The 21844-nt window shown below is 51.4% G+C and overlaps 1 protein-coding gene across 1 annotated transcript in view; it reads right to left on the bottom strand.

Moving 5' to 3' along the window:
• Window positions 1-1005: 1005 nt before the first annotated feature.
• ERGIC1 (endoplasmic reticulum-golgi intermediate compartment 1) overlaps window positions 1006-21844 on the bottom strand; it is a 102444-nt gene continuing 81605 nt past the window's right edge. Inside the window, exons 7-10 of the mRNA XM_060144207.1 lie at window positions 20691-20761; window positions 16402-16502; window positions 13761-13883; window positions 1006-2924 (exon numbers count right to left, since the gene is read on the bottom strand). Of these exons, the coding sequence (XP_060000190.1) occupies window positions 2817-2924; window positions 13761-13883; window positions 16402-16502; window positions 20691-20761 (403 nt within the window). The 3' untranslated portion in view covers window positions 1006-2816. The remainder of the gene's footprint in view (window positions 2925-13760; window positions 13884-16401; window positions 16503-20690; window positions 20762-21844) is intronic.

Here is a 21844-nt window from a genome sequence, read left to right as displayed (position 1 = left end):
TCGCAGGGCTCCAGGTTTCTCGTTTTCTTTAACATGGAGTGAGAACTTACTTTCAATGTGAATGCAGAATCCTCAAGGACTCCCCCACCCCAACTCTTTTCAGTTGCCTTATTCACATTGAATTCGTGGGGTTTTTTTTGGGGGGGGGTAGGGGCTGAGTATCCCCTGCAGTGGAAGCGCAGAGTCCTAACCACTGGACTGCCAGGGAATTCCCTGAATTCGGTAGCATTTTGAGGAGGGCGTGGCAACTCACCTTTATCAGGTCTCTCCAGAGTATTCAACTTAGTTTTACGAGACTCTTTGACCACCGGTGGGCATATGCTCTCCATCACTAGCTTTGAGTGTCACAGTAATTCAAGTATCGCACAGAATGTTAAAGAGAGAATGGGGAGGGTCAGTGAAGAGTTTCTCGCAGACTGGTTCGCTCTCACATTCATCTCTGACGTGTTTATTATCCATGTCCGTGGTGTTCCAGTGAAGGCCTTGAAGGACTGGGCAAATGTCCATGGAAGTCCCTTTCTCACAGCTGATGGTGGATCTCCCTTATTCTATTTGGGAAAACCTATACGGAACAACTACCATTTTTGAAAATTTACTATGTACCACTTTCCTGCATACATGAGCTTGTTCTGATCCAGTATAACTTATTTGCACCCATTATAGATTTAATTTCTGCAACAGCACCATGAAGTTAAGGACCTGGCCTGAGGCTACACAACTGGAAAGCGAACAGATCAAGTTAACACAAGGTTGTAAATCAACTATACTTCAATAAAATAAATTAAAAAGAAAAAAGCAAGTAGCAGATCAGGGGACATTCTGTAGGGATTCAATAAAGGAAGGACTGAATCCAAGGGGTCTTGACTTTCTGATCATGCTAACAGATCTTCTCCGCATTTCCCAGTTTCTCTCCTCTAGGATGAAATTCTCCTCTAGAATGTTCTGACTGTGATCCCAGCCTCTGGGCTACCCAGCCACAATCAAGTCGAAAGCAACACACAGCAATATTTCTGAAAATCAGCCTTTTAATCTATTTGAACCCAATGAGTGGAGAAAGAACTAACATTTTTATCCCTTGAGATTTTGTTTATAAGAATAATGGGTCAGAGGTGTCTCTTCCATAGGAAACTGACATCCCCTATGTCCTCAAGAGTTGTTTTTTTTTTTAAATGCATAAACATGGGATTTCAATTCACTTGCATGCCATTTCCCCACCCTGCCCTGCCCACCCTCTACAGCCACACGTATTCACACACCCAAGGGGCTCCTTTCTGTAACTGGGGAAGAGAATGCAAAAAAAAAAAAAAAAAAATCCATCTGAGTGGTCACAGATACCAGAAATACCCAAATGCAGTTTACACTCACATTCATCAACTCATATGCAAAAGGGGAAGCTTTTCTAATTGGAATCTAGAGTCAAAAATTACAAACGGCAGAGACTTGAACCATCCAGAGATAATTTAAAAAAGGCTTCCACTCCCCTTAATTACACGCCCCTTAATTACAAAAGTATGCAAACAATCTTGATATAAATGGAAAACAGGTGGACGACTCTCTCCCTGGGAAGTGGGGGGCATACCTAAAATTCCCTGGGTGTAATTCATGCCTGGACCATTGCCTCTCCCTTTCAGGACTAAAGGGGAAGGATAGCGGGGGAGCAGTGGGGTAGGGACCCACCCAAGAGCAAGGGAGGAAACAGTGGAGCTGCCCCAGGAACCAGGACCGAGTTAGTGTGTGGCCAGCCAGTGGGGAGCTTGGTGGGGCAAGTGGGCCGCATCTGGGTTGCAGAGAGGTCCAAGAGCTATACAGCCTTGGGAGCCCCGAGGGTGGACATGCTAAGATGGGAGAAGGGCTGGTCTGCTTTGCTTCCCCCACCTAAGGCCTTGGGACCGACGGCAAGCCGCCTGGGAGAGGCTGAGACATGATTATCTTAGGGTCGCGGAAAAGGATGCTTCCCATCTGGACATAAGTGCACAAACCATGTCTGGCTCTCCAAGGATGACTTCCCAGTCACAGCCAGCCCCTCCACCAAGCCATGCTGTGGCCACACAGCACGGGGGCTGAGGCACATTGGCAGGGGGTTCAGAGGAACAAGATGAAGAGAGAGAGGAAGGGGAACTCGCCAGGCACCCAGGGACCAGTGGGCAGACTTGAGTCTACACAGCTGCTGCCCAACAACTGGGCATCTGCTTCTGGGGAAGAAAAGAAAGGGGTGGGGGTGAGGGCCTTGAGGCCTGGGCTCTAGGTCGGGCAGGAAGGGATGGAGCAGAAGCAAGGGCTCCAGCCACAGGGCCACGTATCAGGGGCTTGCCTGGGAAGTAGCATTCTTTGTTGAAGGCGCCAGGTGGGAGGTACCTTTGGGCAGCCTGGTCCAAAGCCCAGAGCCCAGGTCTGCAGGCTGGCTGCCCAGGGGAGAAACCAAGTGATTAGTGGGACCAAACAGTGGGGAGATTGTCAAAGCCTGGCTGAGAGCTAGCTGGTCAACATAGATTCTGAGCTGCTCGCCCAACGGGGGAAAGGACTGCAGTTTTCCCAGGAGTGGTCTCCAGCATTCCCGAACCTTCCCTGCCTGACTCTGGTGTTGGGGCTCCTCAGGGAAAGAAAGGGGCACCCAGACTTCAGGCAGTGTAATTCATCTACAGTTAAACATGGGGAAAAGAGGTAGCTGCGAACCCGTGAGCCACCCCCTCCCTCCCCTCACCCCCACTTTGGGACACAGACAGATCCTGGGCCAGATAGAGGGCAGGAGGAGACGGGGCGCTGGAGACAGGACTGGCGGTCTCCCTGGGTCCTCGGCCGTCGGGCCAGGCGGGTCGTCAATGCATCTTGCCCAGCTGGATCTTCTTCCAGGCCTCCGAGGCTGTGAAGATACACGAGTCCAGAATGCCGGCAACAGTGAAGGTCCCGCCGATGATGGCACAGATCTGAAAGGGGTGAGGGGAGGTCAGAGGTCAGCACTGGAGGGAGCACCAGGCCAGACCCCTCCCAAACCACGAGATGATGAGCTCAGCAAGTGCAGACGCTCTGCCCCATTAGGCCCACCACGTGGTAACCAACAGGGGCTGGAACATACTCTGGGCTCAAAAACTCCACTTGTTGGATGATGAATGAAATAATAATAAAAGTAACCATTATCAGCTCCTTTCGTTCCCATATTAACCTTCTGAAAGGAGGGGGATTATTAGACCCATTTCAGAGGTGAGGAAACTGAGGCTTAAACAGGTAACTACGTTCGCATAATAAGTAGCAGAACTGTGACTCGAACTTGGGCATGTCTTTGATTCTGGAGGCTGTGGTCTTAACTTCTACTCTAAATTTATCAGATATTTACAATCCCATTTGCAGATGAAGGAACGGAAGTTTAGAAAGGCAGTGCCACTGGCCCAAGGTCATACAGCTAAGAAGTGGCAAAACCGGGACTTGAACCTGGGTCTGACAGGTCCAGGACCAGTGCTGCCAGTGACTGAGTAACATCTGGGGTGGGCTGAATAGGCAGCGCTGGCCTGGATGGGCTGGAGTGAGAAACAAATCTCCTCTCACCCTCAGAAGCTTGTACTGTATCAGCGGGATGGGTAGTAATCAGTCTTACCGATAAATGCAAAATTACAACAAAGGCAAGTGCTACAGAGGAGAGAGGGGCCTATGTTGCTACCAGAAATCTTGTATCGGGGCACAGTTTCTTACGGCCCTATTTACTTTGGGGACCAGATAATTCTTTGTTGTCAGAACTGTCCTGTACTCTGAAGAACGGTGAGCGGTATCCTGGGCCTCCACCCATGAGACGCCAGTACTACCTTCTCTTCCCTGCTGTGACAACTGAAATGACACATTGTCTCCAAACATTGTCAGATGTCCCCTGGAGGTCAAAACTGCCCGATTAAGAACTGCTGTTGTACGGGGATGGTCATCAATGTCACCTGTATGCCTGTACTTCCTCACTTCCTGCCACATAATAATATAAGAACTACAACAAGAGACAGCACCTACACAGCACCTTTCTGTGCCAGGCACGCTTTGAAATGCTCACTCCTCTCACCTCACTGAATCCCCAGGCCAACCCTAGGAGGGAGGTACTATTCTTATAACTATATTACAGCCAGGGAAACTGAGGCACAGGGACACTCAGTCACTCGTCCAACGCCATGGTAATTAGTGACTGAACTGGAGTTCAAAACTCTCAACATGGCCCTTTGCTGCTTCCCAGGCATGAAACAGCCTACCTAACGAATTATTCACTTTGCTTTGAAGCTGTCAGGACTCCACTTGTGATGTGTCAACATAATGCTATGTCTTCCTCAAAATTTTCTGGCCTACCTATGAGTTGCTTTCTGGCACCATCAAAGAACCAAAGTGCATAAAAGGTTTGCAAGGAAACTTTAAATGTACTTTCCCCCTGAAGACACACTTTATGTCGTTTATAAAAACCAATACCACCCACCAGAGGAAGGCACCTCTTCTCTCATGTACCCATGGGCCCAGAGAGGGAAGCAGTCTGTCCAAGGTCACACAGCAAGTGTGGGGCAGAGCCAAGTCTGTCTGCCCCCAGAGCTCTCACTCTTTCTCCCTTGCCACATTTAAGGGGCACTTAAATGACCACAGGTCTCAGAAGAAGCCAATCTGGGCAGCCCTGGAGGGCCCCTGAGGCCGCCCTGGAGGTCCCATGGGAGGACTCTGGGAGACAGCAGTGCCACACTGGGTCCTCTGGTGCCAAGCGAACAGGCCAGGAGACACAGCAGAGGCAAGAGGGAAGTGTGAATCGAACCGGCGTTTATTTTTAAAATTATATTTCCAAGAGATGAGCTAAGCGGAGGCCTGTGAGGCCCCAGACAGACAGAGCAGGTCTGTACGGACAGGCTGTAAGTAGAGCAGCTGGCATTCCAGTAATAACAGCCCAAGAAACCAGAGCAACCCCCCAGGGAGAGAGGAGGATGGGGGGCGCTGGGGGGATTATTATGAAGTGTTTTCAGTGGGCAAGGCCTCTCCCCGCCGGCCTCAGAGCATGACGCAGGGCTACTTTTCAAGGAGGATGACGGCAGGGGAGCCGGGTTATTTTGGTAGAGTGGATCAGATGATGGGCGATTTTATACCGCAAAACGCTTTTAGAGCTTGGATCAGAGGATAGGAAAATGTGACTTAAGTGCAATGGAGCAAATAATAAAAAAATAAAAAATAACCACACACACACATCCATATTCATCTACACGCTTTGGAACCTGCGTGTGCCTATGATTCACACACACCTGGCACCCAAACTGAAGCCTCCGTTCACCGGGCAGGCCTGGAACAGAAGGAGACACGACACATTCATTGAGCTACATGAGAAAACACAGAGCTGTGGGGAAACTGAGGCCCTGGGAGCATTCAAGCCGCCAGGCAGCTGACCCTGTCTGAGTTACTTACAGGGTGCCTAAGGCTAAGGGGCTCTTCAGGAAGCTACCGTGTCTACTGACATCACCCAATGCAGCTGTATGTCCTCCATTATTGTACGTCTATTCAAGGTGCTGGTCAATGGAGGAGGGGGAATTCTGGCATATTCAGTGGGGCAGTGGAGGACTCCTCAAAAACTGAGAGAAATCTAGCAGCCCGCCTGATGCTGCCATGGCCCCATTTTCATTATTTTGCCTTTGGCCTGCCTGACCTGCTCCCATCTGCAGGTGGTGACTGGTGTGAGGTGAAGCAGGGGTCGTGAGGAGAGGGTCCTGGGGTGCTCCTGGATTTTGACAGATGGTAGCCACAGAAACCCCCAGCACCAGGAGGCTGCCACATCTGGACTCTTCCCAGAAGGTGGTCAGTTGTGGCCATCCCTTATCCCGAGAAGGTCACGGTTTCTACATTCTGAAACGCAAGGAAATAAATGTAGCCACAAGGTTGCACCAGAGGGCATGTCTGTCTTTGGACTCAGGCTCTACCTTGGTGGTGGCGAGATCACAGGCTTCACCACATTTGGCTGACGGTTGGGGGTGGGGGGCGGGGAATGACCAACCACAGATGTTAGGAGGCTGACAGGGATCTTGAGAAGAGATAAAGAAAGGCCTGGTGCAAGGGAGGATGGTGACTTGGCATCCCCCTGGCCTGGGAGGATGGGGCCCAAGATGAATACAAATGAATAAAAAGGAAAACGAAGCAAATCATGCCCATGACACTTAGTTCCCTTGCATGTTGCTGTGCACGCAGAAGAGCTAGGAGAACCGGGCCTCCATGGTGTGCAGAGGCCAGGAGGCGTGAACCTCCTCAGGGTGCACGGCCAAGGTGGGGTGTGAAGACTGGGGAGCCCACAGTGTCCTTCCTGGCTGTGGCAGCAGAAAGAGCTTGGAATTCAGAAGCCGAGTCGTGGCCGTCACTTTCTAACTCCGGACTTGGGAGAGCCTTCCCGGGCCTCAGTTATTTGATCTGCAAAATGGGAAAACTGTCCCTACTTTGCCAACTGTCATACTGCAGGCAATGCCTCTGGAGTGCCTAGCACTTAGTACGTGTTTAGTAAATGGTACCTAATCTCATCTTCCAGGTGACTGGAAGGCTCCAACCTTCTTGCTAAGATCTGAGATTTTCTAAACCTCTCTGAGACCCACTCTAAGAAGAACAATGGGTAAAAATATCACTTATTCCCCAGAGCAGGCCTTTGGGTCTCAATTTCCATTCTCTACCTGGCTCCTTAAGCAGAGGACAAGCCATTCATGGAAGGACAGGATGGCAAGGGTGTCCCAGGCACCACAGGCAGATTCTTTTCAGCTGCTCGGGTCCCAAGCCCTCCGAGGGCCCATTCTACAGAGGGAGTAGCTGAGGCCCAGACACGTGGGTTTGTCATAAGAATATCCCTGGGGGCAAAGCACCTCAGGCCAGAGGTTGTTTCCAGTCTTCGGCCAGGCAGGGAGCGACCCCTCACCCCCAGTCCCCTACCCCAACCCTACTGCTTAAAGCTCGCTTTCCCGACTGCCCCGGGGAGAGAGAAGCAGAAGAGACCGACCCACAGCAGGCTCAGGACATGTTCACTGAGTAAAGGAGTGTGTGTGTGCACGAGGGAGAACCGATAAAAGAGTCGGTGAGGGAGTGAGGGAGTGAATGAATGAACGAACGTCCTAGAAAAGGAGTAGAAGAATTCCACGCCCCAGGCAGGGGGCAAAGGTGGCTCACACAAGGGGTGTCAGCCCAGGAGCTGGGGGTGTGGAGGTGACTCAGGATGCTGCGCCCACTTCCATGGCTCCCTGAGCCTCAGTTTCCTAACTTTTACAAACGGGAAGGCTAATCCTCACCCCTCAGGACTGCCCTGGGATTGCCCGTGTTACACATACACCCTTAAATGCCTGTTCCCTTGGTCCCTTGCTGCTGCTACGCTCTTGCATCTCCCAGCTTTGAGGCAGGGGGACAACTTCCGGGGGAGAGGGTGGAGGACGGGAGAGCGGGGCCGCTGAGCCAGGAGGGGCCATCACAGCCGGGACCTGCAACCCTACTCTGGTCAGCAGCTCCAGAAATGAAGACAAGGACCATTTGCTATGCGGGCCCCAGTGAGTCGTGGCGAAGCACATTACTTTGCTCTCATCAGAAGTCATCAATAATGCCCCTCTGTTCTTACGGCGAGGCTTCCTCCCTGCGGCTCCCCCAGCTTCCCGACCTTCCACTGTGGGGAGAATGAAGTCAGCTCGTCTACCTTGAAAGGAAGGTGTGTGTGTGCTCCCCTGACATTTTAATCACGGCTCTTGATTCCTTATAATACGGAGAGGACAAGTTCCAACCACACCAGCTGGAGGACTGAATCCCTCTGTGTTCCACCAGGCTCTGGAGTAAACATTCCTGGGGGCGGATACCAGCTCTGCGACCCTGGCCGGGAAAACCAGTTGACCTCTCAGAGCCTCAGTTTCTCTCATCTGTGAAATGGGGTCCACGATGAGGCCCTGTCTAGCTGCCTGATGTACCACCGTTAAGTGCCCGGGCACTGCTCGCTCACTCTACTCGTCCAGGCGGCCTTGCTTGAAAAGCTTGTGCAAAAGGCACAGCGTGAGGAAATAAATAATGAATCGGAGTCCCATCAGATGCCGGTGGCGGCAGACAGGCTGGAGCCTCGGATGAGAACACCGGGGCTGCGGCTGGGCAGAGGTGGAGGCTGTCGTGGAAGGGAAGCTGATGACTGGGCCTGGGAGAGGTGGGGAGGTGGGGAGGAGAGGGTGTGGGGGTCTCCAGTCAGTGGTGTCACGCCCGCCCGACTGCCCGCTTGCACCCTTTAGTCCAGGAGCCTGGGGGCGGGGGCGGGGGAGAGTGGAGGCCCTTCCCTGCCATTTTTACAGTGGCTGCAGCCGCAAAATACCCACCGCCCCCTCTGAAAAAACCACCTCGGGGCAGCACCTACTATGTGCCAGGCCTGAGATGGCACTTTCTTCCGCCTCCTCATTCATTCTTCGCGAGTAGTAGGGCAAATGGGGTGCGCTCCATTTCACAGGTGAGGAAACAGGCTCAGAGAGGGACCCACTTGTCGAAGGTCACACAGCTACCAAGGAGGCAAGGGTGACGAGCATCCAGGTCTGGGAGGCTGCCAAGGGCCTGCTTTCTCCTGTTCCTCCACCTGCTTCTCTCCCACCTGAAGGCTCCCCTCCGTTCCCATCTGCATGCCTGGATGGCTTCTTTATATTTTGTTTTCTCGGCTCTCTTCAGTCTTACGTATCAAATGTCCTAAAGGTAAGGGGTCTCCCTCAGGGAAGTTTATGAGGTAAGACACCGTGTGGCTGTAAAAATAAGTGTCGTTTATAAAATGGAGCCCATGCCTTTCTAATGTTCCTTATTCTTCTCAGAACCTGCCCTAGAAAAGAGTACCAGCAGTTCCTGTTCCAACTGTGATATTGGTGTTCAGACTCAGTTGGAGCAATCAGTCCCTGGTACACAACCTTCTGGAAGAAATAGCTTTGCTCAAACGTCCGGAAGGACCAGAATGGAAGTGTTTTTTTTACATACACATTTCCAGGCCTGAATAACAGGGCAGCTAATTTGGGTTCTGTTCTGCTCCTCAGATAATAGAAACTGTCTTGGGGGGAGTGGACCAAGGTGTACACCCTCCATGTGTCTGCTCACTGTTTCACACCCACTTATCTCCTGCCCGGGCTATGCCAGGTCTGGGGAACAGAGGTGACTGAGAGCCAGCCCTCCTTCCTGGAGCTCACAGCCCTGGGAAGAGAGACACGCCGAGGCAAGCCCAAGTAAGAGAGAATGGAGGGTCTGAAGCGGCTGATGTATCAGTCCAGCTACCAAGCTGGTCTTTTCCCAACTCACACAGCCTCAGACGTAAAACCTTCTCAGTTTTAAGTTTGTCTTCTTTCAGTTTTTTTGTTTTTGTTTTTAACCATCCTATGTGCCCCCCACTCCACACACCTCCTGCCTTTTGTCAATGGAAAATCTTTGCAGGTGCCCAAACAGATGAGTGAAAGGTAACCAGATAAGGGCAGGAAAACCTGTGCACCACCAGCCAACCAGTCTTAGATGGACAGTTTGCTTTTTTTTATGGTTTGCATGGGCGTGACTGTGATTTTATCACACATGCTCATAATATTGCCTTGTCTCCTGCTATAATATTTCTTCTTGATTCCCAGGACAGAAGTCACTGTATCAAATGATCCTGGTGTTCTATCAAGGGCTCCATGGCTTCTGGGGGCTCTGTTGTTGGAACATCCTTGAGAGCCTTTGTTTTGGAAAATGAAGGCTCCCAAGCTGGTGATGGGAGGATGCGGCAGAGGCAAGTCTGGGGCTCAAGTCTCAGCCCTGACTTTCTTGGCTGTGAGATCTTGGAAGAGTTTCTTTACCTCTCTGGGCCTCAATTAATTCATATCTAAAACAGGAATGATATCATCTACCTTGGAGGGTTCCTGGGAGGGTTAAAGGAGAGGACTGTAAAATTACCTGGCACCTAGTAGATGCTTAATAAGTGCAGCTATATGATCACTTCTTTAAGCAGCTATCCCTTGTATATTTCTAAGCACCTACATCCAGGCCAAGTCCTGTGCCGGACGCTAGGGACACAGAGGTGAGTCAGGCCTGGAGCTCATCATAATCAGGCCTGGCAACTATGAAATGCAATCTAAACTTTGGGGGATTATTTCACTGGCAAGGAGCACCTCGAGGGCAGGGGTGATGTTTAACTCAGCTATCCCTGTTATCCAAAGGGGGCATGTCATCATCACCAGCTGCTACTTTTTCGCAGACAAAAAAATGCCATGGCCATACTGACCCAATCTGGTACTTGGTGACTTCTGGTTGCTCCCCCCAAATAGAATAAAACACACACAAGGAAAGTGATGTGACACCTCCAAAGCCACCCGATCTGTCACCACCACCCACTTGAAGGCCATCTCCAAAAAGGGGCTTCAGCAAGTGGCAGGGGTAGGGGACAAATGTGCATGTGTGGGAGGGGGCACTTTGAAAGGGATCCCTTTCATGTTGTTAAACACCATCTGTTTTATTCTCTCAGTGGTGGAATTTTCTGGAACAGCACAAAGTGGAGGTCTGAGCAAGGTGCCCTGGGTGTCCAGAGAGGAGCCCGGGCAGCCTGCTGGAGGCTTCCAGGAGGAGGGCGTCCCCTCTGTTCAGGCAGGGCATGAAAAAAAGGTCCTTTCCAGACCATAAGAGCCTGGAAGGGGCAACCCCGACTAAGCCAGGTACTTGTTACTTAGAATGCCTCTGCCCTCCACACCCACTCCCCCGCCCCTGGCTGCACCCACCCCTCATTCCAGCCCACCCACAGCTGCCGCCGCAGCCCTGTGGCCGCCCCATGACAACATCCTGGCCTAAGCCCCCTCTTCAGCAGCCCCTCTGAGGAGCTATTTGCAGAGGCCCCCAATGCACACAAGTGTTTGATTTCATAAAGAGAGAAAGAGAAGTCACAGCAGGTGCCTCCACTTCCATCCCACCTCCACCCTGCCTGGCGAGGGCTCCCGGGGGTCTTTGTGCTTGTGTGTCTGTGTGCAAGCGTCACCCCCACATCTGCCGCCCTGTGACAGCGGTCTCTGAAGCTCCACAATGACGCCATCTGCCAGGGACAGCCGGCTGGCTCACTCTGGGCTGACCCCATGGTTGTCGTGGCAACCAAAATGGCAGCATGGGGCCTTCAGAAAAACCACCAGGCTAATGATGTCAGGAGGTTCCCAGCAGCACGGCCCCCACTCAGGTGAAGGTGGGCAGGGCTGGGTGCAGGAGGGGCCGGTGGCCAAAGGGAGGAGGAGAAGGCCTCTGGGTGATGCAGGACGAGCTCCTCCCCTGGGGTTTTTGGGACCTCCAGCTCTCAGAATTCCTTCCCCATTGAAAGAAGCCACATGGCCTTCACAAGACACGCTATGTCGGGCACCCTGGCATGTACTATTCCTTTTGCTAAGACCCTCTCTCCCTCACTCACCAGTCTAAAAAACGTCTCCTCACCCTTTAAGACCCATCTTGGGGTTTCCTTCTCTGAACCTTCCAAACAGAAGGGAGTCTGCCACTGGGGTACCTGGTGCACAGCTCCATCGGAGCCCCTGCTGGATGGGACTGCAGTTCTGTGTGCTCGCCCATCTCCCCCACCAGCCGGGGAGCAGCTTAAGAGCAGGGATTGCATCTAACTTGCTATCCCTGCTGCAAAGCGCAGGGCCTGGCGCATGGTAAAGTTTAGCAAACATTTAGCAAATAAATGAAGTCGCTTCATTTCTCAGCCACTTACCAAGGGATCTCAACACTCAGAGCCTCAGCTGTCTGGAATGCAGGGGAAACAGGAAGGGGGCCATGAAGATCCTTCCCGACCCTACAGTGAGGTGTGGGCACAGGGGTTTCTCTGCCACCATCAAGGCTGCAGACCCCAGGGCCTCTGAGATGCAGACCACACCCACACAGAGGTACCTCCTCGTGTCTTCGCTTCTGTCCAATTTTGGGTATGCAGTGAGAGTACCGGCTGAGAATCGGTCCCAAGACCCACTTAGTGTGCTACCCTGTGGGGCTTTGGGTAGAATCACTTGCTCACAGATTCCCTGATTTGGAGGCAAAGGGTTAATAGGTATCCCTCCAAAGTGGCTAACCCTATTTACACCAGATAGTACACACAGGTCCCCTTGCTTTGCATCCTCCCAATCTTTACAGTGGCAGGTCTTTAATTTCTGCCAATCTGATAGGATTGAATTGGGTTGTTTTGAATCTCATTCCTCCAATTTCTAGTAAACTTGGGCGTCTTTCCACTGCCAGTGTGGTCTCTTCTGTCAATGGTCAAGTCCTTACCTATTTTTTTTTTGGTCACTTTTTCTTACTGATTTGTAGAAATTTTTTTTTTTTAAACGTATAAATTCTGAAGCATACTTCTTCCTTATATATGTGGCAAATATCTTCTCCCAATCTGTGTCTGGTGTTTTAGCTTTATGTTAGGTGCCCTTGGTAGACCAGAAGTTTCAAATTCTTATGGAGTCAGAGAACAGTAAAAGGCCGTTTAGAGGCTCATATAAGCACCAAATTTTGACACCCTTTGTATCCACATGGCTTTCTATAATTTCAGAGCTTCCCTTTTGTGCTTTGAGTCCCACGAGGCCCTGGGAGGTAGGAAAAGTGGGGACTGTTATTCCTATTTCATCAATTATAAGATGGAGACCTTGTAGTGGACATCTGGCCTTTTGGCCGCCTAGCATCCAGTCTTTCCTCTTCTGGTAACTGGCCTCTGATTTTTCTCTTGGGGAACCCCACCCCCTCGTAATCTTTGTCCTTGCAGTCTGGGTGGGGCTGGCCAACTGGAGCACACCATTCATTCTCCAGGCCACAAGGATAGCATGGGACCTGAGCCAGGCCAATGACAGTGCCATTCTATCCAAAACTTGGGGTAGGATTACTGAGAAATAGGTACTTTCTACTGGTAAATTTTATGTGAAAATGAAGCCAGTACAGAGGAGAGCAGGATGAAGACAGACCTATTCCAGACATTTGTACCTGGATCTAGCCATACCTGAAGCCCACTTATCCTTCAAGCCAGCTTGAGGTGGGGTCCTGTCTCTTCTATAACAAGAGTCCTAATACAGACCTAGTCAGAGCAGGAAATGAAAGAGCCAAGACTGGACACCAAATTCTGAATCATTATTAAAAGTATGAAGAGGTAGAAAAGCAGTTTCTAAATCTAAGAGGGAGGGAAAAATCACCTCACCTCTTCCACCTTCACTGACTCTGGCTTACCGAATTGCTCCAGGCCTCTTGGCTGGAGCAGGGCACTGTGACCTGGCTGTTCTGACCCCAAGGACATTTTCAATGGGAAGCCAGGATAGTACATGATAGAAACAGTCAGCATCAAAGAAAACTGACATCAGCTTGAAGCTGCCTCACAGAAGACTGGACTTGCAATGGGAGACAATGGCAAAAAAGAAAAAAGAGAACAGGCAGGAAGGAAAGAAAGAAAAAAACCTGACAATATGAGCCCGTAGAGTTAGAAAATAGACATGGAAAAAAAATGAGTGAAATCTTCATTGTAAAACTTACACAGAAAAGGATACGCCCTGCTAAGAATAATTTCCATAAAAATAAAAAACTGGAGAAAATCAGGAACATCTCACTGAGCCATATACAGATGGAACTGCTTAAGGGACGAAGTGATTGAGTGGCATTCCCATCTGGAAAAGAGTTTCTTGATGAAATGCCATCGATATTGATGTGCTTCTGATGACATTTCTAAACGTCCTAGAGGTCCCAGCCTTGTGTGGACAGGCTGAGCCCCTAGCCCTGTGGGCTGCATCCTGCTTCTCGGAGAACCGGTTGGGGTGCTCACAGCAGGCACCCTGCCCACTCACCGTGGTGATGAACCTGTACAGAGGCTGCCGTCTCTCCGTGTACTTGACCGTGATGGGGCTTAGGTCATAGCGGAACCAGATGGCGGGGATGATGCGGCCAGTGTGGCTGTAGGCGACGTACTCCTGAGGTGCAAGAAGAGCGGACAGGGGTTGGGGATGTGAGACTCAGGCTCAAACCCTGTCGCGTGGGGGATGGGGGGGATGGGCGGCAGAGGGTCCCCAGAAACCCACAAGAACGGGCTCTTCTCCCTCCCTCCCCCTGCAGAGCCAGGCTCCACGGACCCCTCCTCTCACACCCTTCCCCCTAGTAGCTCTGCCATCAGCATCTGGATGGCCACCATTCGCTGGGAGCATTTTGGACCCTTTGGACTGCTTGGAAATGGACTGCTTGACCTTGGAAGCAGCACCAGAATCAAAATAGGAGAGCAGAGCTGTCAAAGGACAAGTGTGAGTGGGCTCAGTTTGACGAAAGGCCTATTTCTCCCTTCAACTCCTGGGCCATGCAGAATCCATTTGTTTACTCAGTGATAGTTCACTGAGCACCTCTCCTGTGTGCTGGCCCCTTGCTGGTTGCTGGGGACCCTGAGGGGAGTACGCCCTGCCCCATCCCCAGAGGGACCCACAGTCTGGAGAAGGAGGCATGTAAAAGTATGTGCAATACTGCAGCACCATGAACGAATGGCCCAATCTCCCCAGGGGTGTCTGGACAGCTTGGCAAGGAGGGGACAGTCCTCATGACATCCTGAGGGGGGTGTGCGTGTGTGTGAGTGAGATGTGGGGAGTAAGTTTCTTCAAAGAAGGAACACACAGAACTGGAAAGTCAGAGGGCACAGCCCCACCACAAGCCTTCCTCAGAAGGCACCGGCCGGGACTCCAAGGATGCCAAGGGGCTGAATTAACAGTGCATCCACGTCAGGGTGCTGAAAACCTCTCGGTTAGTCTCATTTGTCCTCAGCAACTGGAGACCAGACTTTAGCCCCAGCCCAAAATGCTAAGGCCCAAGCCCTGCAGCTTCTTTAAGGACAACCCTGAAACTTGCCTCCTCTGCTGGACTGCCACTGGCCCCGATGGGTGCAGCCTCACGCGCTCACAGCGCGGGCCAGGGCTGAGGCCGCAGAGGGAGCTGAGCAAGCTGTTCTGGCTGCTGGGCCTTTGCCAAAGCCTCAAGGGAAGGAGCCTTGGGCAAAACAAGATCAGCTTTCCCCAGGGAGAGCTCATGGGGCAGGGTGACTGTCCGGGTCACAGCCCAGAGCTGAGGGACAGAGGAAAATAATAAAAAACAGCGGCAGTAGGTACCATTTGCCAAAGCCTTCTTTGTGGGTTCGGTGGTTTTAAAAACACTGCCTCATCTGACAGCGACCTTATGAGGTGGGCACCGTCCCTGTTTTACAAATGAGTAAACTGAGGCACAGAGCGGTTATGTGACTTGTCCCAGGTGACAGAGCTAGTGAGTGACCGAGCCAGGTTTGAAACGGAAGTTTTCTCCACAGCCCACACGCTTTCTGTTCACACTGCCTCCACTTTCTCCCATTTGTCAGATGCTGTCAGCACTTGAGGGTTCCAGTGAGATGCCCTCCAAGAAACAGGACCCCTCTGCCTCGGAGAGATACACCAGAGCATCAGTGTAGGTGGAGCAGAGGAGAGGGACCCCAAGTCACCCAATAGAGAGTAGCTCCCAGCCTGGCAGACTCGGAGGCCCCTGGTTCAGACTGAACAGGTGATGTGATCAAGAGACCAGGTTTTGGAGCTGGAGGAGAAGCTGGTTCTAATCCCCATTCAGCCATGTTATAGCTCCAGGACTACCTCTCAGTGCCTCAGTGGCCAAATCTATAAAATGGGGACAATAATAGTCCCAATGTCAGAGCTGCCTTGATGACTGAAAAAGATGGTGGAGGTAGAGAGCTTAGCATAATGTGCAGCCCATGGTAAGTAATCCATAAATGATAGCTACTATGCTTACTATTATTATTATTAGAGCCAAACAATATATCATCTTAAGGGGTCTGGGTGGTCCTGGAATAGAAAAAGAAGGAGAGTCCTGGTGTAAAGGGGTCTATTGGGGATGCCTCAACCCATGGGCTTCAAGCATTCATGTCCCATGGCAGGGTCATCTCTAGGGAGACTGAGGCTGTCTTGGCTTGAAACCACTGTCTGTCACCCCATTCTGCTGGCTCTGACTGTGCTTTGCTTCCCACCAAGGCCTGCCTGCATCTCCGTGAATTTGAGTATTGGGGTCCTGGGACATACCTGTCAACCAACAGCCATCTGGTGTAATTCCAGAGTCTCATGATTCTGGATAACGAGCTTGTGCCCCACGAGCCAGGGCATCCGTTGTGTGCTAACCAATCAGGGTCCCGTGCCTGAATGATCAGGGCCAGATACAGGGCAGTGGAGATGTCTACAAGCCCTAGACCTTTGGGACAGGCCACCTGCCTGCTCCTTCTCCAACAGATCACACCCTATGTCCCGGTTCGATTTCCTCCCCTTGACTCTGAGACTGGCCTCCCATCTTTACCCAGGGTAGATCACCCCTCCAGGAAAGGCCCGTTGAAGGGAATCAGAGGAGATCACGCCCAGACACTTGTCACCTCGGCTCTCAGCCAGCAGAGGGCGCGATTGCACGCAGCTGCCACCCGTGTACCTTGTTGGCCACTGTGTACTGATAAGAGTACCGCTGCTTGCCACTCTTGTCCTCGTAAACCGTGGGCACGATCTTCAAGATGTAGTCGTGGGAGGCGAGGGCTGCGGGAAGGACACAGCAGCATGAGGCAGGGGGACGGGTACTGCCCGGCCGGCAGCTCATTTCAACCCTAAACCTGCTTGCCATTGCGGGGTGTGGGGAGGTACTCAGTCTGCACAATTTCACCACCAAACAACCCCTCTTCATTTCTCCCTTTGGGCACCAGGAATCGAAAGACTACATTGGTCAGGATCTTTTCTCCTGCACCTGTATATAATGTTAAATTCTAGTAACAACCCTAATGTCCATCCACAGGGCAGCTGCTGAGAAGGGGGGTGTGGAAGAGGCCACTCTCCAAGGGGGTATCATTGAGTGAAAAGAACTAAGTTAGGGACCAGGGTGAATAACATGTTTCCATGCATTGGGGGCAGGGAAGACTCACTCCTCTACCTGCGTGAAGAATGTAGAGAAGAATTTTCTGAAAAGATGCCCAAGAAGCTATTAGCGGTTCTAGCCTCTGGTGGGGGGCGGGACAGGAGGCAGGATTTGATAAAGTCACATTTTGTTGTGCACCTTCTCGTCCTGTTTGAATACTGTTACTTTGGGAAAAAGCTGGGTTCAAGTTTTAAAAAAGAATCCACCAACCAGAAAAACTGCACCTATCTATAATGACTGATTAATTTCTCTCCCCATTTTCAATTAATGGGAGATTAGTTCTTCCTCCACCTGGTCCTGTCATATTCCACTGTAACTCTTACCCCTTCCCCACTGGATGGGGGAGACTGCGGAGGGCAGGGACTGAGCCTTACTCATCTCTGTGTCCCTAGAACCCTGCGCAAGGCCTGGTACGAAGTGGACGGTGGCAAATGCTTACTGAATGAATGAATGGATGGAGGGCTGACTGGACAGAGGCATGAATAGAAGAACAGATGAATCAGCTTCTGATAAGCATGAGGTAACCGGAATCAAACACTAGGCTGATAGAATGCTGGCCCGAAGCTGCTATATAGCATCCCGGGAAAGGTGATATTCCCTTGGGCCTTCTGGGATGCTGGGAGAAGCTCACAGACCTCTCTATTGTTGCCTTCTAGAATCTCGGGTCAGGGACCACGCAGCTAAAACAACACAGAAATTCAGGCTTGTGGGCTCTAATCCTGGTCTCCTGGCTGAGTCAGTCCTGAGTCTTTGGACTCATCTTCTGTGAAAGGGTAGGGGACGTAGATGGTGTTCACAGCCTCTTCCTGCCAACACTGCGTCTTGGTAAGGAAAGGGTGGTGTTTCTTGAACCCTCTTGAGACCTGATTCCTCTAAAAACCTGGGAAAAGTCCTGCAGCCTCAGGGCTAAGCCCATGAAGACCCCAACATCCCTCTGCTCAACCCCACCGGTGCTCAGATTTCAGGAGCACTAGGGCCACCCAGGATTTAAAAGGCAGACACCCGGGCCTCACCCCAAGGGTTCTGTTCAGTGGGTCTGGGGTGGGGCTCAGAATCTGTATTTTAAGCCAGGAGCACAGAGACCACACTTGAAATACGGAGTTCCAAATGCCCACGGCCCCGCGTTAAAAACCTGAAGGAACGAGAGAGTGAACGCCTTATGAAAATCACACCTGTAATAGTTCTGTTCAAATCTGTAAAACACACAGATGATCGTAAAGAAAAAAGATATCACCCACAAAGCCACCCTCCACAGAATATCGGAGATTCGCATTCTCACGTAGACACTGCTAGACTTCTATTTATACTTATATTTCTATTTCCCTAAACATAAATATAAAATTGGATCGTACTGAACCTTCTTCTGAGAACTGAACACCATGGACGCTGTTTCAGGTCTAAGGTACAGCGTAAGGTCTACGGCATTGGTTTTATCCATCGCCACATCCCCTCGCACAGCGCCTGGCACACAGCAGGTGCTCAATAGCTGCTTGCTGCCTGAACACCAGCGAGGTTCTGACACATCACGGTCACTGCACTCACCCCCCAGCAAGGCCATGCACAGTGTGCTCAACCAGGCCCCTGGGGCCAGACACTGACGCTGTGGCTCATTTTCACTCTTATAAACAATGACCTAAACGACCATTATTTTCCTAAATCCTTGCACACTCTCGTATTTGTTTCCTTAGCTTACTCTCCTCTAAGTAGAATTGATGACTCAAAGGCAATGACCAATTTTAAGGCCTTTGGTACAATAGAGTCACTGCCAGTATCTTCAGACAGAGTGGTCTGTGCTAGGAAGAAAAACAGGTGTGTTGCTAGGCCTGGGGGTTATTGTACAAAAGGTGGTCAGGGAGGGTCTCTCTGAGGTGGTGGCATTTGAGCTGAGACCTGAATGACAAGAAGCAGCCCCCCATGGAGGACCTGGGAGCAGAGGGACAAGCGGCGGGGACGGGGTTGGGGGGGGGTACCAGGCTTGAGAGCTGAGGAAATGAGAGCCCGCTCTACCCCGACTGTCTGGTGCATCTCATGCATCTCTCTTTCCACTGAAGCCAGCCTGAGATGGCTTTCGTCAGTAGCCCGGGAGCAGGAAAGGTTTTCTGCCCACACCCTCCATCAGCTTGCACACCCTGGGGCCTTCCTAGCTTGATCTTCTTCCAATATCAGGCAGCTGAGAGGTCCAGGCTAATTGCAAGCAGGTGGGGACAGGCCCCTTGGGACAACACGCTGCCCGCACGCAGAACCACGATGAACACCCCACCATATGAAGAATCGTCTCCCTCCAGTATAATCAGGCATCTGCGTGAAAACCAGGGGGCGCAGTTACACACTGACACGCTGCGGGAAGCAGCATGAGTGGGTACGGACCCAGCTGGGAAACAATATGGTAAATGTAAAGCAAGTCTTGTAAATATCAGAGGCGTTACTGCAATGGTGAAAAGGTAGAAACCACAGACGTTTTCCGTGAAAAGACAGTGCCTTAAAGCGCAGCAGAGCTGCTAGATGGGCAACCGTGCCTCCATTACCAGTGGAAAAACTGTACACGAACTGTGGTTATGATGTAACACCAGGCACAAAAATCAGAAGGTAAGCTGCTTGGAAAAAATGACTTCTGCTCACGGGCAAGGATTCCCAGGGACATGGAGAAATGAGAAGTTTATTTGTTGGGGCAGGTCATGGAGGGCAGTCCTCTTTTGCTTGGATTATCCCAATTCCATTCCATGCTTAGGCTGGTAGAGAGCACAGGCACACCTCGTTTCATTGCTTCACTTTATTGCCCGTCAAAGACACTGTGTTTTTTTGTTTTTTGTTTTTTTTTACAAATTGAAGGTTTGCGGTAACCCTGTGTTGTCAGATGACGGTTAGCATTTTTTAGCAATAAAGTATTTTTAAATTAAGGTATTTACATTGTTTTTAAAGACATGATGCTACTGCACACTAAACAGACTTCAGTGTAGTGTAAACATAAATTTCCTATGTACTGGGCAACCAAAAAATTCCTGTGATTTGTTTTATTGCATTATTCACTTCACTGAGGTGGCCTGGAACTGACCCCATAATGTCTCCGAGGTCTGCCTGTGAATGTATTTTAAGAAATGATTAAGGACATATGGGTGAAAAGGTGAGCTCAGGTGAGGAAATAAGAAAAGCCTTGGTAACCTGTCCTACAGAACCCAGTGGGTGGATCCGCTTGAGCAGACAGACCTCCCAGGCCCGTTCTGTGCAAGGCCCCACGTGCGTCTGCACAGGTGTGTAGGTATGTGTGCTCTTCTGCGGGTCTGTAGAGACGTGGCACGCTCTTTAATCTGGGCCAAGGTGCCAGGGAGCCCAGCGGGGAGGAGGCTCAGGGAGGGGCCCTTCGTGGGTGGGAGGGGCTGAAGCAGGAGGAGGGGGTGGGGTGGGGGGCAGCCCAGGTGGCCAGATCTGGCTGAGCCACCCACAGCCCTGTTCTCACGGTGCCACTTGGAGCCAGGATGAATTCTGGCTCTGTCACCACTCCCTGTGGGATCTAGGGTGATTATCTCAACTGACAGCAATTATGTGGCAGTAACGATAATAATAACGATAACATCCGGTATTCATGGAGCAGTGATGATGTGCCTAGGACTGCCACGACAAGTCACTTTTCTTCCCTTCTCTGTGAGATGGGGATAATTCCACTTCCTCACAGGCTAGCTGTGGGAATGAAGCATTAACAGCTTGGCTTACGGCGAGGGCTTGGTAAACGTTCCCTCCCTCTCCACCCGGTTCCCTCCCTGCTGCACTGGGAATCTTGGGGCAGAAAGCTGTCCCCAGTGTGGGTATGGGGTACATACGGTTGGAGGTGAGTCTGTCTGCTCCCCCGAGAGCGTTGAAAGCTCCGTGGACGTTCTGGACCTGTGGAGAAGCACAGTGAGGGACCGACCCCAGGATGCTACCACCTCTAGGCTTGGTCCTGGCTGTGGGAGAATGGCCAGGTGCAACCTGGTCTAGGGACCTTACCCGTGTGCAAAACGGGGATCCCGCATGGTCTGTCTCGTAGAGACGTCGTGGGGAGCAAGATACAGACGCGGCAGAGGCCTGACACATGGTGGGCGCTAGTTTGCTTCCCATCTTGAGCACTTACTATGAGACACTCAGTCCTGGGTACTTAGCGTCATCTCATTTAATGCCCCTAATGGCGGACCATGGGCCCATTTTACAGAAGAGCAAACCAAAGCTTGGAGAAGCACCAACATTTGTCCAGCATCTCACAACTGGTAAGTGGCTGAACTGAACTCTGAATTCAGGTCTGTCTGACCTCAAGCCTACATGGAGTGGCTCTTTCCATTAAGGCACACAGAAAACTCAAGCAAAGGTAGAGCTGGGTCTCAGCATGCTCCTCCTGAGACCCCCCCACAGCCCTCTGAAAGAGGACCCAGGGCTGCTGGCCTCCGACCCTGTCTGCTGTGGGGAACATATAGCAGTTGTGAAGACACTCCTCCTCACGGCAGCCGGCCCAGCTGTGTCCCCCTGGCAGGGGCTGAAGGCCACGTCCCACCTCTCCTCTGAGGACAACGGGAAACCAGGTCAGCCTCAAGGAGAATCTAAAGCAGGACAAAGTATGCCCGATACATGGAGCATGTCATCATGGGCATGGTTAACAGGGGCTGCTGGGGTAGGCATCCTGGAGGGCTTCCTGGGGGAAGTACCACTGACACCAAGATTTGTAGGAAAGTGGGAAGTTAATCACGCCAGTAGCTCATGCAAACACATGAGTCTGGAGACTGAGAAACAGAGCCCGTGAAGCCCTAGAGAGGAAGGGAGTGAGGAGTGGAAAGGGAAGAGGTCAGAGAGGTAGGAGGGGACAGGCTCCTGCAGCAAGGGCCACTCCAGGAACAGTGGGTGACCTGACCCTGATCCTGGTCTCAGGTCGCTGATGTTGATCGAGCACTTAACACAATTGCACACTCTTAAGAAGCTCAAAGGAAAGCTTGTCCATTGCTGCCTC

The sequence above is a fragment of the Lagenorhynchus albirostris genome, chromosome 3 (genome assembly GCF_949774975.1).
Source record: "Lagenorhynchus albirostris chromosome 3, mLagAlb1.1, whole genome shotgun sequence".
NCBI classification, from domain to species: domain Eukaryota; kingdom Metazoa; phylum Chordata; class Mammalia; order Artiodactyla; family Delphinidae; genus Lagenorhynchus; species Lagenorhynchus albirostris.
Note: the sequence above shows the minus strand (reverse complement) of the source record. Positions and strands in the feature narration are given on the sequence as shown.